The sequence below is a fragment of the Sceloporus undulatus genome, chromosome 8 (genome assembly GCF_019175285.1).
Source record: "Sceloporus undulatus isolate JIND9_A2432 ecotype Alabama chromosome 8, SceUnd_v1.1, whole genome shotgun sequence".
Taxonomy (NCBI): Eukaryota; Metazoa; Chordata; class Lepidosauria; order Squamata; family Phrynosomatidae; genus Sceloporus; species Sceloporus undulatus.
In genome coordinates, this window is record NC_056529.1 from 23,101,637 (window position 1) to 23,119,068 (window position 17,432).

General features: G+C 58.2%; 1 protein-coding gene across 1 annotated transcript; it reads left to right on the forward strand.

Moving 5' to 3' along the window:
* The first annotated feature begins 3 nt into the window (after positions 1-3).
* LOC121914405 (polycystic kidney disease protein 1-like 3) lies at positions 4-17,385 on the forward strand. The gene is made up of 33 exons (XM_042437795.1): positions 4-47; positions 674-719; positions 1,171-1,318; positions 1,685-1,792; positions 1,996-2,039; positions 2,227-2,556; positions 2,928-3,056; positions 3,180-3,356; positions 3,734-3,861; positions 3,943-4,069; positions 4,605-4,811; positions 5,476-5,716; positions 5,890-6,071; positions 6,187-6,414; positions 6,748-6,849; positions 7,073-7,254; positions 7,634-7,780; positions 8,152-8,348; positions 8,693-8,898; positions 9,817-9,988; positions 10,198-10,390; positions 12,311-12,596; positions 12,848-12,953; positions 13,132-13,275; positions 13,941-14,153; positions 14,324-14,603; positions 14,999-15,132; positions 15,243-15,367; positions 15,650-15,810; positions 15,962-16,172; positions 16,326-16,427; positions 16,629-16,760; positions 17,120-17,385. The coding sequence occupies exons 1-33, from the start codon at positions 4-6 to the stop codon at positions 17,234-17,236; spliced, it is 5,349 nt and encodes a 1,782-aa protein (XP_042293729.1). The 3' UTR covers positions 17,237-17,385.
* The last annotated feature ends 47 nt before the right edge of the window (positions 17,386-17,432 follow it).

Sequence of the window (17,432 nt, forward strand, 5' to 3'; positions counted from 1 at the left end):
GAAATGCGAGAGTGGACCATCTGCCCAGCTCCCAATCTCTTTGCCCCGTGGGAGCTGCCCCTTGGTTCTCTGGTTGCAAGACTTCTGCCAGCTTGAAAAATGAGGGAGGGGATGCAGTGTGACACTTGTTGGTCTCTTTCTGCCTGAGTCATCAGGCTTAATCCACGCCAATGAATAATAATCTCTCCCACCATAGGATGTTCTCTTTTTTATTTCCATTAAGAAACCATTCTGCCCAAGTGAGGAAGACATCACTCCCTCAGTCATATACATTCCCATCCTCCTCCACTGCCCCCCCCAAAGGTGGTCTTGTCTTTGGACAACTGCCCCCTTGGAGGCCAAAAACTGCCCTCCCCAGGACACTTCCTTGGTCCAACTTGGATTGGCCTGTTTACTGTGGCCCCTCAAAGATTCCCCCCTTCCTTTTCCTGGCCAGAGAAGTTTGGTGTCAGAGGCCTGAGAGTGGATGTGTTGGTGGGGGGGAGTGGGGGGGGGCTTAGAGCTCTCCTGGAGGCCTCTCTGTCTACATGGGGGTCCAGACAGGGAAGAGCCCCCCATAAAGAGGGAGCAATATCTGCCCCCCTCACACACACACCTTGGCTCAGCCACAGATCCCAGCCACCCAGCCTTGTGGGGCTTTTTGAAAAAGACTTCACTCTGCCATCTTCCCCAGAGGAGCTGCTTTTCAAGCCCAATGGCCAGAAGGCTTTGCCCGAAAGGTGAGTCCGTCCTCAGCTGCCCTCAGCCTCCCACCAGCATCCAGGCAGGTGCCTCTGCCAGCAAAGTGGGCACCCCTTCAGCCGCAAGGGGTGCGGACTGTGGCACTCCCTTGTGGGCAAACAGAGACACACCCTGGTGGTGCCACACCTGCTCCCCCCCCCCATTGAGAAAGGGGAGCACTTTTCATCTCCTATTGTGCATTTTCCAGCCTCCTCGCTTTCCTGGGTGGGGGACACCTATAAGAGCCTGGCCCTGCACCAACGTCCCTGTCTGCCTGCTTTCCTGTGGGGTAGACTGGGCAGCATGGAGCTCCCCGCAGTGATGTGGGTGACCCTCTGGGTTGGGGTGCATGCCTCTTGGGAAGCACCAGCGCCCCTCTGCCTCCCGGTGGAGGGAGAGGCTGTCTGCTACCGCCTGGTGCAGTTCCCGCTGCCCTTCCTTGCTGCCCAGGTCTGGTGCCAGCGCCGTGGGGCCCACCTCCTCCCCTCGTGGGACCAGCAAGCCAAGGAGGCCCTCCAGAGCCAGATGGGAGATGGGACCAAGAGCTGGATTGGGCCCAGTGCGCAGGTGCCCCGGGAACAGGAACAGCACCACACAGGTGAAAGTGAGGGGCTAGAGCTGCTGGGTGCCTCACGTGGGGGACATAAGCTTCCCAAATCCTGCATTTGCCCCCCCCCTCCAGTCCCGAATCCCTCCTCATGGCAAGGCCTCCAAGGGAAGTGGTCTTCTCTCTCTGCCCCCTCCGACAATGGGCCTTTGCTGCTGGGGGGTTGTGGGGGCACCTCTTGCTACCCTTAAGCAGAGTGACCTCCCCTCTTGCCCCCTGCCCCTTTCGTCCTGCCATGGCCTCCCCTGGTACAGCAAGGCCCCAAACAGGGACCTGGTCCTGGATTTCCCAGGCATTAAGGGAGGGGCTGGGGGCCAGTTTGGCAAAGGGGTCAGTTGAGGCATCTGCTTCCTACAGCTGGGACCTCCACGGCCACTAAGTGCCAGGCCCTTGTCCAGGTTGGGGACCAGTTCTGGGCCAGAAGGATGGGCTGTTTGCACAAGCTCTTCTTCATCTGCCAGGCTGGTGAGTGTGGAGGGAGCCCCATTCCTCCTCCAGGCCCCCTTTCCCAGGCCAAAAGGTGCTGCAGAAGGCCAGGAGTGGAGAGGTGCTCCTTTGGCTCCATTTGGCATTCAAAGGGGCAGGAGAGGTGGCAGTGGTCTGTTGGAACCAGGTCCCACTGAGCTCTGGCCCTCCTGTTCTCTGCCCCCCTAACCCTTCCCCCACAGGACCTCACAGGGCCCAACGGGAAGCAGCCATCTCCCAGCAAAGGGTAAGTCCTGGGGAAGGCAAAGATCCTGCTGATAGTGCTGAGTGGGTGCCTGTGACGGGGTTGGAGGGAGTGGGGCCCACCAGACAGACTGTCTGTCCATCCGTCCATCCCTGCTGAGCACCCTCTAGCTGGCCTCCTTGGCCAGAGGGTGATGGTGATCCCTGCCGTCTCTCTCTCCCTCCTCCAGCGTTCGACCTGCCAGCGGCTCATCTGCAGACAGAGACCCCCGTGGAGGAGAACCACACCCAAGGCCCCTAGCCTCACCATGGGGCCAGGGAGCCCTCCTCAGAGCCCACAGCCCACCACCCAGACTCTCTCTGCAGCAAGGAAGGAGCTCAGCACCGCCCAGAACAAAATCACCATCCAAAGGCCAGATCCAGGCCCCAACCAGCCCTCAGAGAGGGATCCTTCCCCAGGAGGAGCCACTAGGACCCCCTTGGAAAGGACAGAAAGCCTGGGGACTGGGACTTTCCCTTTCACCCCCCTGCAAGACCTCTCCCCAGAGGCCCAGGTGCAGGTAGGGGAAACAGGGCGGTGAAGGGGAGGAGAAACCCACTGTTTGACGGGGGGGGGGGGAGGATGACCTGGCAAAAAACTCTCTCAAAATAGCTATAAAATGTCCTTTCAACCCAACTTTAAAAACAATTAGAAGGCATTGCTTGTTCTTGTACTTATAGCCCGTTGGGCATGTACCTCATCTGGGCCCTCAGTCTTGTGAAAGAAGGGGAGCAAGGGGTCCCTCCAGGAGGGGGCTACCTCTCTGGCCCTACCTCCATGTCACAGCCCCACCCCTCAGGGAAGGGGCCAGGCCCTGACATGGGGCTTTTGGGGGGCAGTGGAGCCCCCCGCCTCTTCTCCCCAACACCCATGCTGACTTCACCCCCACAGGTCCTGGAGAGACTGCTGGACCAGTTCAGCCAGTTAGCAGCAGGGCCACTAGGGCCAAACCCAGAGGGAGAAGCTCAGAGGCTGCAGAGTCTGACCAGCTCCCCTGCTCTTCTCTCCGGGAGTGCCCAGGTACCAGGCGGGCACCAAACGGGCAGAGAGGGTGGAAGGCTAGGGAGTGTGGGGCCACCAGGCCTGCCTACCCCCTCCTGGTCCCTGGCACCCCAGTGCAGCTGTCACTGCCCCCTCCCACAGGCATCTGCCAGCCGCAGCCTCCTGGCTCTCAGCACCCACCTCCTGAAGAGTGAGAGGGACCCTCCTGCCACTGACACAGACACCGCTGCTGCCACCAGTGATGCCTGGCAGGATCTCTTCCAGACCCTTGGAAACCTCCTCCAGGCCATGGACCTCTCCAGTGGGGGCCAGAGAGAGGTGCCAGGCGGTCGTTGTGGTGGTTGTGGGGCTGCTTGGGGGCAGGGACGTAGCCAGGATTTTAGGAAGGGGGGGGTCCAGACTAAGTGCCACCATTATATTGGGGCTTGGGTGCGGCGGCACAGCAGCACGCACCATTCTTTTCTAACGGAAGGGGGGGTCCAGACCCCAAGAACCCCCCCCCCTTGGCTACGTCCCTGTTGGGGGCAAAGTGGGAGCCTAGAGAGGAAATGGAGAGAGAAGGATGGCTGGAGGGATGGCAACTAGGCCCCCCCCTCCCCATCCTGCTGGGCAACCTTCATGGGTTGGTCTCCCTCATCAGCCCCTCAAATGGCCAGCCTGTCCATCCTTCCTATTAACCTTTGGCCCTTTCTCAGGAGGAAGTGGTGGCCCTGGAAGAGATGCTGGCCTCGCTGCCCCTCATCCAGAGGGGGCTCCTGCTGGACCAGCCCCCAGCGACAACAACAACAGTGGTCTCTCCAGTGCTCAGCACCACCCTCAGCAGGTGCCAGGATGGGCGGCGGGGGCAGAGGGCAGGGGTGGGGGCAAGACAGGTGTCTTGGTGACCCTCTCTCTTACCCCCCAGCTGCACAGCAGCCTCCCTGCCCCACAGCTCCTTCCATGTTCCCCAGCCGAGGCCCCTGACAGTCACCTTCCCCTCCGGCCCAGCATTGGAGCTCCTGCTGGGGCAGCACAGCCGCATCCAGGTCCAGGTAAGTGTGGCTTCTCCCTTAGGGCCTCCTTGCCATTGAAGTGACATCCATGGGGAGCTGCCTGCCTGCCACCTGCCCCAGTTTGGCAGCAGCAGAACTCATTCATCCTCTGCTTTCCCACTTTTTGAGCTGCTTTTACCATGTCCCAGTTTCCCTCTCCTCCTTCCCCCTCCTTCCCCCTTTACTTATTCCCATTGCTGCAGATTGAGTTCTGGGTGCAAAAGTAGCCTGTTCTCAGTTAACTTGGCAGAGGGGAGGAGGGGCAGAATCTTGACCTCCCCAGGAGGCTCAGGCCTAAACTCCCTGCCCAGCTTGTCTGTCCTTTCCTGTGAATGTCTTTTGGTGGCTTGATCACTCTGATGTGTCCCAGTTTTCATCTGTGGGACATCGGAGGGTACAGAGTGGAGGGCTGCAGAAAAGGCGGGGGGCAGAGGAGGGTGGGCAGCAAAGCTCCCTTCTGCTGCCAGCCTGCCTTGTTCAGTGAAGGGTAGACCCCAGCAGTGCCCCCACATTCTTGCTCTTTGACCCACTCCAGGTGGCCTCCTTTTCCCTCAACCCCTTCAAGCATCTGGACAGGAGGCCAATCGGAAGTATAGCCAGTGTGGCTCTGGCAGCCGAGGAGGGGAAGGAAGAAGGGCTCCTCCATGTCCAGGGCCTGGCAGAGGAAATTGAGGTGGGGTGCTGCAGTGGAGTGGGCCATGGGGGAGCCCTCCTTGGCTCATCATGGGAACCGGGGAGGTGGGCAAAGGGTGGGGGTGCACCAATGTCCTCCCCTCCCCTGTGCTGCCCACCAAAGGCAGGAGCCTGATGCACCTTCTGCCAGCTTCCTTCTCCTGTTTTGGTTTGGAAGTGGGCCTTGGCTGAGGGAGGGAAACTTGGGAGGCAGTCTCAAAAAACAAACAAACAGCTTCATGCCAAACTAGCAGTGTCTAAGCGGTTTACAACTGTAAGCTACTTTTATAGTTTGGGAGGGAGGGTTGGGTCAGGGTTTTGTGGGTTTTATTGTTTTTATATTGTGTATCATAAACTCTGTTGTTACCCGCCTCGATCCCCAAACGGAAGAGGCAGGATATAAATAAATATTTTTATTATTATTATTATTATTATTATTATTATTATTATTATTATTATTATTATTTAATTCCCCCCAACAATCTGGGTACTAATTTTAGCGACATCCTCAGAAGGATGCAAGCCTGAGTCGATCTTGAGTCCTTTTGCTGGTATTGAATTCGCAACCTTATGGTTTTGAGTGAGTGGCTGCAGGAGAGGGATCTAACCATTGTGCCACCAGGGCTTTGGTCATGGTGGCTTTTGCTACAAAGAGGAAAGACCAGTGTTAGGGGTGTCGCCTGGTGTCTCACCCCACACATCACTCCACATATGCACATCTTTACCAATGCCAGATTGAGCTGGGCGGAGAGGCAGGTGGCAAAGAAGCCTCCGCCGTGAGCAGTGTGACTGGGTTGGGCACTGAGAACTTCAGCCTGGCAGTAAACGTCACGTCACTGGAGGATGCCCTTCTGGTCTCCATGAGAGCCAGCTCCCCGCTGCGGATCATCCTGTGCCTCCTGGGCTTCCCTCCCTCCAGCAAGGGCAGCAGTGGCTGTCTCCTGAACACCACCGTCCTCGAGGCCCAGAAGGAAGGTGGGCAGGGAAGGGGAACTGTGGCCAGAAGGAGACAGAGGGATGGACAAATGGATGCAGGAGGCTGGCACCTGGAGACTGGGAATGCAGGCAGCAGTGGAGTGGAGGAGGGACAATGTGTTGTGCCAGGTATCTCTCTGTCCTTCACCCCTGACCCCCTGTTCTTTCTCCAGAGGGTGCCTCTGTGTGGGTCATCCCCCCCGAAAGCCTCCATCATGGCCTGGGCACCTACTTCATCTCTGGAGAGGTTGCCCCTGCTTTGAATGGCACTTGGAACCTCTCAGTGTGCATCTACAGCACTGGGTGCTATTACTGGGCCAGCCAGGACCAGGCCTGGAGAACCGATGGATGCCGGGTATGGAGGGAATGCCAGCCAGGGAAGGAGGGAGGAAGGCTGCAGGCAGGAGCTGCTTGCCAGCCCAGGGATGGGGGGTGGGGGCATCTTTCAGACTTCTCCGTTCGCTCTCCAGGTGGGCCCTCAGAGCACCTTGCTCAGTACCCAGTGCCTGTGCCGCCACCTGAGTTTCTTTGGGCGCCTCTTTCTAGTCCTGCCCCATGCGATTGACCTCCAGCACACAGGTCTTCTGAGCAGAGTGGGCCAGAACCCAGCTGGAGTGGCCCTCCTCAGCGTCCTCTTGCTGGGCTATGCAGCTGCCTTCCTCTGGGTGCGCAGGAGGCAGAGGGATGACATCAGGAGGGTGAGGCCAGAGAAAGGGTCCGTGTGTGCCAAAACTGGGGTCCCATGCTGGCTCCGAATCTGTGTGTAGGGGCCACAGGAGAGAGCAGATAGATAAAGAATGGGTGGAGGGTGGAACCAGGCCTGGGGCAGAAGGAAGTAGGCCAGGAAGAGGTTCTGTGGGTCATTTCCCTGGACTTCCTCTGGGCACCAGGGGATGCTCCCAAGTCTGTGGCATTGCTGGATGTGGGGCAGCAGCCCCAAAGGCAGGGAGGGGCTGTGGGGCTGGCTGTGGCACATCATCTATGTGGGTGGTTGGTGAGCATGGCTCAGCCGTGTTGCTCTTTCACTGCAGGTGAGAGTCACGGTCCTGGCAGACAACGATCCCAGTGCCTGCTTCCTCTACCTGGTCCAAGTCTTCACAGGCTATCGCCGAGGGGCAGGAACCTCTGCCCAGGTAAAGGGAGTTGGGGGCAGGGTCCTTACTTCCACCCTGGGGGTCCCTGCCATCTTCATGGCCTCTAGAATCTGCTGGTCCTTGGAGCCCAGCATCCTCTTCTGAGGAGGAACAGAGGACTGGGCTTTGTGGGCCATGAATCCCACCCAGTGCCCACCTGGCTGCTCCCTCTGCCCCAACCCATAGCCTGCCTGCTTGAATAGACTCCTTTCTCTGCCTTCAGGCCATCCTGACACTCTATGGGGCAGAGGGACGGAGCCGCCCCCACGTGCTGCGGCACCCAGGGGCCCTTGGGGGCTTTGAGCGTGGTGGGATGGATGCCTTCCTCCTGGCTGCTCAGAGGCCTCTGGGAGACCTCCATGCTGTGCGACTTTGGCACAATGAGGCTGGACCCAATCCCAGCTGGTAAGTGGAAGGGGAGCCGTGGCCCTGGCAGTATTGCATGGAGGTGGCTGCCCAAAGAATGTTGGCAGTGTCAGGCCAGTGGCCACCAGCCACAGTCTGTGGCTCAGTGGCAATCTGGCTGCAAAGGCACAAACTAGACCCTCTGTCCTGTGAAGCCCATCCTGACTTGCCAGGTCGTTTGGACTACATGCCACATCATCCTCAGCCATGGCAGCTGATGGTCACAGTTTGTTGGGAGTTGTGGTCGTTCCCCCCCCCCCCCCCCCCAGGAAATCTTTCCTGCAGATGAGGAACACCTCTTTTGCATTTGTGTCCATGCACCACACGATGAGGTCCCTCTGCCCCATAGAGGGTAAGGATGGCCTTCTTCTGCACCTAGGTTTGTGCAGCGGCTGGTTGTCCAAGACCTGAGTGCGAGAAAGAGATGGCTCTTCCTGTGCAACTGCTGGCTGGCATCTGACATGGACGATGGGCAAGTGGACAAGGTCTTTGTGGCTGCCTCACAGGAGGAGCTCCTGTCCTTCTGGTAAGGACCTTGTTGGAGGGACCCAGGCCCCACAGTACACCTGTTGGATGATGCTGACAAGCAGACAGGAGAAATAAATGATGAAACAAAACTTATTTGAACTTGGGAGCTGGGCAGGTAGGAGTGATGGTGGCTGCCATGGAATGACAGATGTTTGGAGCTGGAAACTGAGGCGACAGTATGGCGAGTGTCTCTGGCCATGTGCAGAGGGCCTTTGGGGCATGGCTTCCACAATATGAGGAGCGGGTGTCCCAACCTCCAGGCAAACTGGCTTAGCAAAATAAGAGGGGGGTCCCTGGCCAGTCCAGAGGGCAGAGGGACTGTGACCCCTGCCTCCTGTTACTCTCAGGTGCCCCCTTTCTCCCCCACAGGCACCTCTTCTGGGCTGGGCTGGTGAGGAAGCTGACGCAGGAGCACCTCTGGCTCTCAGTCCTGACCTGCTCAGCCTGGAGCCCCTTCACCCGGATCCAGCGCCTCTCCTGCTGCCTGACCCTCCTCCTCTGCTCCATGCTCATCAACATCATGTTCTGGAAGGAGGCCCCGGAGCATGGGAGCGACCCAGAGGCAGGTGAGTGGGGTAGGGGCTCCCACAGGCTGCCAAGGGCCACCAGCATCCTCCTCCTCCTCTCCTATTGGGGGCACATGGGGAAGGAGGACCCAGAGGAAGCCCTGGCCAATAGGCCCTGGGGAGAGGGCAGGGCCTGGCTATACCCACACACTCATGGGGAGCCACAGGGACAAAGGCCCTTCTTATGGACAGACGACTGTTCCTTTGGCCTCTGGACCCATTCCTCTCCTAGCTCTGGCTGTGAGTGTGGCAGGGGCAGAACCACCACCAGAACCAGTCTCCCCGCAATCCACTTGCCTGGCTGAGCTGCCTTTTCCCCTCCATTTCCCCCTCTTGGTCCACAGGGCCCTTCGTGGTGACGTGGCGGGAGCTGGTGGTCAGTATGCAAGCTGCCGTCCTCATGCTGCCGGTGCACCTGCTGGTTGTCCGTGTCTTCCAGTTGGTCCAGTCTCCCCCTGGGGCCCCACTCGTGCCGCCTCCGGCCAGCACTGAGATCCTGCACCCACCGCCGCCTTCCTCACAGGCCACCCCGCTCACACACCTCCAGGAGGTGAGGCACACACATCCCCCATGGCCCCTGAGTCCAGGGAGCTGTTGGCCACAGGGCCACCTGCCAGTTGAGTAGAATATTTCCCCAAATGTCCCCCTTCCCACAGTGGCTACAGAGTGCTCGCTAGGGGCTGATGTAAGCTCCAGAGCATCCATCTTGCTCCAGAGCGTCCGCAGAACCCCCTCAGATCTAGAGCATAGCAACTGTTCTTCCTTCCAAGGAGACTTCTGGGATAGAAAGAGCAGCTCCCTGACCACTAGCAGCCTCTCCCCCACGCCTCCCATGGGTGCCTTTGAGCTGGCCCTCCAACAGGGATCCTCATCTTCACCTATTCCCCCTTCCCAACAGCATGCTTGGCATGGAGAATACAAGGCTTTATATGGCATCTTTCAAGCTTATTCCAGACTTTGGGACTTCATTGGGGTAAATATGTAGGTTTGAATAGGGTGTTTGAGGGAAGGCAATACTTTCTCCTCTGTAACGCCTCTCCCAAGGTATTTTGGCATAAGTATGTTTGGAGCGAAACACCCTGGTTCCTGTGCAAAAAGTACATGCCAGTGCCTCCCAAACCCACAATGTAGTTTCTCCCAGCCAAAACACTGTGGGCAAAGGCCCTCCCACCTCTCTTTCATTTCTTTACTGGAGAGCCTTGAGTGTTGGAACTGCCATTTTAAAATCAAGGATGTGGTGTTAATGAGTATCCTTCACATACCTTGTGCAACATGTGCCTGCACAGTTTCTTAGGATTGTCATGTACTTAATGACAGTGCTTTGAAACTGTTTTTAATCCGACTGCATTTTTGCTGAATTCTGTTCCTGTGTTCCTCTTTGTGTTTGTTCTTTTTTCCACTCCCCCGGAGGATGTCTGGGGGCTGTGGGAGAAAGGCCAAACGTGAGACCATGTGCCTCCCTTGCCAGGAGCTGATGAAGACGCTGGGCTTCCTCTACAAGAATGTCCTCTGGCAGCGCAGGGAGGCGGACGGCTTCCCGGGGGCTCTGCAGCAGGTGCCCGAACTGGTGGGCAGCCTCTGTGGCCTCATCCGGTCCCATCTCCTCCAAGGCCTGGAAGACCCAGGAGCTCCCCCTCAGGGTAACAGGGGCGGGATGTGGCCTTTCCCATCTCAGCCAGGCAGAGGGCATGCGCCGCCTCTTCTGCCCTGGCAAAGCCCCTGGAGACAGGGGCACATGGGCAGCCCATAATGCTTCAGGGGGTGAAAACAGCAAAGAGGTTGGGGATCCCCCCAGCCAGGAGGGGGGCAACCCTGACTGACCCCTATGTGCCTTTACTCCTCTTTCCAGAAAGGTCCCGCTGCCTCCACAGCTACTTATGCCGTGTGGTGAAGGATCTGGAGGCCCAGCTTCGTGGCCTGGACTGGAGCAGCCTTCCCAAGCCCTATGACCATCTCCATGCTGGGGATCAGCTGCGGCAGCTCTGGAAGCACCTGGAGTGCCACCTGCCCCCGATTGCACCCGCTGCCCCCGAGGGGCCCAGGTACAACGGATCAGAGGCAGGTGTAAATACAGCAGTGAGTGGGCCTCTGCAGTTGTTCTCTTGCCCAGGCAGACACTCACACTCAGCCCTAAATGCCGGGATTGTTCATGCCAGGGTTGGGAATGGGGGCCCTCTCTGTGGTTATTGGACTGTAACTCCCACCAGTCCTCCACCGATCATCTCCAATGGTGGGGGCACTGGGAGTTGCACTCTAGCCTCATGACTCACACATGCTCTCTCACAGGAGTATATCACACGGAGCTTTTGGGTGGTTTTGTAGCTCAGTTCCAGCTCACTTCTGAAGTTATTGCACTTCCAACGATGTGGTTTCATCTCATAAAGGGACTGTTTTATCAGACGCCATTGATTTCTATGGGAGCCCCTTGCGAATTCCTTCAGCAGCGTTTCTGAAGTCACCCCTCATTTTGGTTAAAACGGAAAAAAAGTGGCTTCAGAGAATTCGCTTTCAGGCCGCCTTCTATTGCACTGTGATTTGGTCTGGTGTGCAAAAGCACTCCAATGCCACCCCCCTTGGCCCCTGCGTCCTGCTGCGTCATTCCCCTCCTCCACCTTCATGCCATCTCCTCCTCACTGCCAACCAGCTGATCCCATCATCCCCTGCATCCTCCTAGACCCCGGTCTGCTCCCCTCCTTCAGCCTCCCACCAATCCCATCATCCCTGCCTTCTCTTAGACCCCCATTTGCTCCTCTCCTTCACCCTGACACCTAACCCATCATCCCCTGACTGCTCCTGCATCCTGATCCTGGCCCCAGCAACCCCCAGCGAGTTATCCCATCATCCCCTGCCTTCTCCTAGACCCCGATGAAGGATGACAGCTAAAGAGGGGGCAGGGAAGGAGGGCAGCATCCAGAGCCCCACTGAGCATGCCCAAGGGGGCTGATTCAAATCGTTGACCCCTCACAGTATTCTCTGGTGTGGTCATACAATGTGCACTCACTCCCCTTTGCTTGAGTCCGCATCACGTGACTGGCTTGGAATCGGACTGAGTTCGCTTGCCCCTCACTTCGGAAGGACAACAGAAAGGCAGCCAGGTGTGGAAAAACATGACGTTTTAACCTCAGTCCGCATTGCTAGAGAGGAGTGACTCTGGATCTGGTGTGGAAGAACATCACGCTTTGCATTGCTAGAACAGGAGTGACTGCGGATCTGAGCTGCAAACCGCCCCCCCCATGTGTGATATGGTCCACACACACATGGCCTGTAGAAGTGCCACTAAAAATGTTGCTGCTGTTGTTTATGCCTTGGCCCTTGTGATAAAGTTCAGGGAAGGAGAAGGAGGAGTGTGAACAGAGCTGCTAGTTTTGGCTGAGATGAGCTGCAGACCATCCACTGGTGGTCCTACCCCCCCTCCCCACTGATCCTGAACTCCCCTCCATTTGGGAATTGCAAGAACAACACCAGCACTTGCTCCCTTTCCTGCAAAAATGTTTATTTAAATTGTAGACATTGTGTAGGAGATGTGCATGTTTTTAAAAAATCATAGCAATTTCAACCATTGAATTAAAAGCATAAAACGTGAATTCAAGCAGATTCTTTTGCCAAACATGGCAGCCAAGCCTTAGGAGAAGAGCAGGTTAAAAGGACCAAGCCTCCAAGAGGATGGGATGGAGCTGCGAAGGGATTATGTGGGGTACAGGGAGGCTCTGGCAGTCCTCCTAGGACCTTATGCCAGAGCAAAAGTCATGGCAAGGGGGAAGGCGAGCGCAGTCATCCCCTCCTCATCTTCATCCTCCTCCTCCTCTGTTGCCTGGGATCTCCAGGGGGTGGTGAACCATTACTCAGAAGAAGCCAGCTGAGGCCTCAGTCCAGGAGGGAGGGGGTGCCAGGGGCCACTGCCCAGTTCCCCCTTGTTGCCCGAGGCACAGTGGTGCAACTTACCCTTCTTCCTCCGCTTACAGCCCTCTTGGGCACTGCTGCTGCTGCTGCTTCATGAGGCCCAGTGGCTGGCAAGGCAGCCCCACAGCTGAAACGCTAGTCCAAGAAAAGACTCCAGGGCGGCCCTCCTGGCGCCTGCCTGGCCGGTTTTCCTTCGTCTGCTGGCTCTTGGTGGGTGTCCTCAACCTGGTGGCAGCCTTCTTCACAATCCTCTACACTCTCCAGATGAACCGGGAACAGGCTAGTGGCTGGGCTGTCTCCATCCTGCTGTCGGTGCTGCAGAGCGTCTTCCTCATACAGCCGCTCAAGGTGGGCAAGTGCCCCCACCCCCTCCATATGCCCCCAGCTCCATGCTCCTGGCCTCTGCTGAATGGGGAAGGGGTAGGGGGCACTCGGGGCCCCACAGTGCCAGCCCCCTTCCTGAGGCCTGGCCTGGGTGAGAGGAGGGTTTCATGGACCCCAGTCCTCAGGTCCCATGAAGAAGGTGGGGTGGGTGGGGAGTGGCTGGCTGGCATTGCTGGTCAGAAGCCCTCCAGCTTCTGCTCTTCTTCCTCCCACAGGTCCTGGTCCTGACTCTCCTTTTCTCACTGATGCGCATGAAGCAATTGTGGCAGAATGAGGGGCAGGAGCAGCAGCTTCACCGGGTGCTGAGTACCCTCCTTTCAGGTGACCCCAAAGCTCCCCCCATGGCCCTTCAAACCCTCATCCCACCCCAAGATGGGGCAGGGCTAGGCTTAGTAGATAACTCTTGGCCCCAGAAGACTCTGGCCACTCGGGAGGGAGAGAGGGAGGCCTTTTTCCTCCTGATGCAACTTAACCTGGCTTTTCCCCTCTCGCTGGCCAGAAAGGCAGCATTGCCCTGAAAGTCCAAGCCCCCAGCGCTGTGCTGATCCCCTGCCCAGGCCTCCGGCCCTCAAGCCCATGGCAAGGGCCACAGAGCGGGCCCTGAAGGAGAAGAGGTTGCACTCTTTGCTACGAGAGATTGCAGGTGAGAAGGGGCAAGAGAATGAAGGGGCTCCTCCGCCACCCCAGATCTTCCGCTGGGAGGTGGATATCATGCTGTCCATGCTCACAATGTGCAGACATACACCCACAAGGGAGGGGACTGAATGATTTTGACTCCCATGCTGGGCGCGGGGAACATGAGCTGATCAAGGCCCCCCAGCTTTCCCTTGGTGGTCAGCCAAAAGGAGAGGCAGCCCTCCAGCCCCGGTGGGTTGAAGGCCCCCTTCCCCTTTCAAGGCCTGGAGGCACTTGGAGCTCAAAAGATAACCTGCCCCCCCTCCTGCCTTGGGCCCCTCCTGCTGCCCCCAAGGTCTGTCCCTTGACCTGTTATGGGAGGAGTGGGGGGATTGCCAGCCTCCCATTGGCTATTTCCTGGCAGGGAGTTACTGTGGCCAGTGGTGGTGGGGAGGATGTGCCCACTTTGCTCCTGGATAACCTTGACCGCTGCCCGGCCACCAGGTCTTTGGAGGCAGAGGGATGAACAGAGTGCACAAGGGCACCTCCTGCCCCCAAGCTGCAATGAAGATGGAGCCCTGGGTCCTGCCAGAGGCTATTTAAGGGAGGGGGGGCTGTTCTTCATGTGGTGCAGCCCCCCCTTCCACTCGTGGGACACCAGTTTTGTCAAGGCCTCTTTCTTCCTGTCCCCAGGGCAGCTTGTTTTCCTGGCCGTCCTGATGGTGCTCTGCTACATTGAGAGGAGCCCCAACGAGTTCTACCTGAGCGCTGCCCTCCAGAGGAGGCTCACAGCCCAGATGGACGATGTTCGGGTTGCCAGGCAGTTCTATGCCTGGGCCAGGGGGACTTTACTGCCCGCTGTCTATGGCGATGCTGCCCACAGCAAGCGGGGAGGCCATGGGGCAGGTGCCGTCGAGGGCGGGAGAGGGGTCTGGGGAGAGAGCTGCCCCCCCATTTGGGTGCACACTCACGCCTTCTCATGCGCCTCCTCTCAGCTTTTCAGAGCTCCTGAAATGGCCTTCTGCCCTCCCAGGTTTGGCTGCGGATGGGAACTCTTTCCTTGTGGGAAGCATGAGACTGCGGCAGATCCGGGTGGAGGAGTGCCCCCCCCAAGTCTTGGCTGCCCCTCCATCTGCGCCAGGAGCCCTGGGCCACCAAGAAAGGGCAGGAGAGGGAAAGCCCTGTTGCTGCCAACTGGGGACTGCCTGGCAGGGTTGGGAAGGCTCAAGAGACAGGCGCCTGGGTCTACCAGCCTGAGAGCACCCTGCAGGAGTACCCCATCTGGGGCAGGTTTGCTCTCTACCCAGGAAGCGGTTACCTCGCCAACCTTGGCACTAACGCAAGCCACGCCAAGAGGTAGGTGACCCAGCATCAAATACAGGGCATCTCTTGAAAAAGGGCAGTCTTTGTTCCAGAGGGGCTTCTCTTGCTGCCTCCCCAGTTAGTCAGCACTGCCTGGCACAGAGCTCTCCTCTTTCCCCAGGCCAACCTGCAGCAGTGATTATGGCAGAGGTAGGAGTGGCAGGTGGGGTGAGAGCTGAAGCCCCAATTCAGGCCCGTGGATATGGGGGGTGGGCAGAGCAGGTCACCGTCCCACTCTCTGTGGCCTCTAGGGACCTGGCCAGGACCTGAGATTTCATGTGGGCAGCAGACACCTACCAACAGTTGTGGAGACCTCATGAGGCACGCAGACAGACAGTTGCAGCAGCCCAGGCAAGGCCTCTGTAGCTCTGCTCCCTCCCTCCTCACAGGGTCCTCCGACATCTGGCGCGACATCACTGGCTTGACAGGGGGACACGCGCTGTCTTTGTGGAGATGGTGGTCTACAATGCGAATGTCAACCTCTTCTGCGCAGTCACACTGATCCTGGAGGGCGACGGGATTGGCAAGTGGGGCCTTGGGAGAACTGACTGAGTGGGCTCCCTTCCCGACAGCCATTCCCTGCAGCTCCACTCAGACCCCTTCTCCTCCACCCAACTCTCCTTTCCATGGCAGGGGCCCTACAGGGCAAAGCGAATCTGTGGGTCCTTCGCCTCCACGCCAGTGGCCACACTCTCGTCCATGTGGTCTGTGCCCGGGCTGCCTTCCTCCTTCTCCTCCTGGGCCATGCCCTGGTGCAGGTGAGCCTTGGCTGATTTAGGAGGCGGCTGAGGGAGGGGAGACTAGCCTCTATAGGAAGCCCAGGAAGCCACACGGCCCTCCTGGTCTTGGCAGACTGCATCTCCCATCAGCCTGCTTCCTACCATAAAGCCAAAGGGGAGGAATGCCAGCCACAGCTGGGCTGGTTGGAGCAGTTTTACCCCCTCTAGCACCCCTGCTGCCACGCTGGTCATGCCCCACCTGTGGCTGCCTCCACCTATGCGTCTCCCTGGGGCTCAGGGCTGCCTCCCACCCCCTGCCAGGGCAATCGGCTGGTGCGGCAGAAGTGGCACTACTTTGGCAGCAAGAAGAACCTGCTGGACGCAAGCGCCCTCTTCATCGGCCTGGCTGCCTTCGGGCTCCACATCAAGAGGAACCTCCTGGCTCAACGGATCCTGGCGCAGCATCACCAAGACCGCCACCAGTGAGCCCTGGGCACACACTGGGTCCCCCCCTCCTCCCAAGCTTCCAGTCTGGCAGCCCCTTCCCACAGGGACGGGCCTTCCATCCTGAAGCCGAGGGGGCTTCCACCTTCCCCAGCAAGGCAGACATACTTCCTCCCGGCCCCAATGCAGGTTCCTCAGCCTCTATGAGGTGGCCGAGATGGATGCAACGGTCACCCACCTGATTGCCTTTCTGGTGGCCCTGGCCACTGTCAAACTGTGGAACCTTCTGCGCCTCAACCCCCGGATGCAGCTCATCACACAGACGCTTCAGGCCGCCTGGGAGGACCTCCTGGGCTTCCTTCTCATGCAGCTGGTGCTCCTGGCAGGTTACAGCATAGCGGTAAGACATTGGCCTGCCAGGGAGAAGCATGGGGCCAAAAAGGGGAAGAGGGTTGGTGTGGGGCTGCTGGGGGGGGGGTGGACCCCCCTCCCCTCCCTGATGAGTTGTGTGTTCGTTTCCCCCGCATGCTCTTGCTCTTTGGGCCACTGCCAGTGCAACCTCTTGTTTGGCTGGAGCATCTCAGACTACAAGACCTTCTTGGGCTCAGCTGTGACCATCGTGGGCCTTCTGATCGGGATCTTCAATTATGAAGAGGTGAATACCCCCTGCCTTGCCCTGGCCAGTGTGCTTTGAGGGATGGTTCTCAAAAGATGCTCAGGAAGGAAGGAAGGAAGGGCATCTATGGGCTTTCCTGCTCCCTGGTTGACATTCAAGCCCTCCTGGTTTGCCTGGCCCAGGGCAGCACCCACATACAGGGGCCCTGTCACAACTTCACCCTCTCCCTCTTCTGTTTAGGTCATTGCTTTGGACCCTGTGCTGGGCTCCATCCTGATTGCCACCAGCATTTTCTCCATGGTCTTTGTCATCATCAACCTCTTCGTCTCTGTTCTCCTGACAGTCTTTGAGCAGGAAATGAAGGCTGCCAAGGTAAGGGCAACCCCTGGGGTGGGCAGGCTCCAGGGCTTGCTATGGGCCGTGCCAGCCTCTCACCACCCCAGGGAAGCCAGAACCAGCTGCAAACCTCTTTCCCCTGTAGCCATGGGCAAGCCTCCTGGAGACCTCCAGAGATAAGAGTCCAAAGAAATAATGAGGTGGGTTGTGGGATACTGATACAAAAGCACTCCATGGAGCCATGATTCCAGCCCTGTGGGGAAGGGGGCCAGTGGCTTTGGTCCTGCTCTTCCCCATCTGTGAGCCAAGACTTCATGAAGCCCTCAAGCAGCTTCTCTGCACTGCAGCCACAGACTACAAGCCCAGTTCAACATGTGCACCTCTCTGCTCTACAGGCCAGTAAAGAAGAATCGATGCTGGAGCTGATTCAGTTCAAGTTCTCACTCCTCTTTGGCATCAAGCAACAGGTTCCACTGGCTGCAGCTGCTGCCCCAAAGGAAACCCAAGACTGAAGTAGCTGCCTGTCCCACCCACGCAGATTGTGGATGGGCACCAACTGCAATCCATGAGGCAGCTGAAACCCACCTGGACTGGCAGGGAGACCTGCAGGATTTCCTGTAAGGCTCTGTCTTTGGGGCAGAAGCACCTCCTTCCCTCCGCTCTCTCATAGGGGTCAGTGGTGTTGCAACAGGTCAAACCATTAAAGCT

Coding starts and splice junctions, on each gene's coding strand:
- LOC121914405 (XM_042437795.1), top strand. CDS start 4: ATGCGAGAGTGGACCATCTGCCCAGCTCCCAATCTCTTTGCCCC. Junction 1,793..1,995: donor CTTCTTCATCTGCCAGGCTG/GTGAGTGTGGAG, acceptor CTTCCCCCACAG/GACCTCACAGGGCCCAACGG. Junction 15,133..15,242: donor CCTGGAGGGCGACGGGATTG/GCAAGTGGGGCC, acceptor TTTCCATGGCAG/GGGCCCTACAGGGCAAAGCG.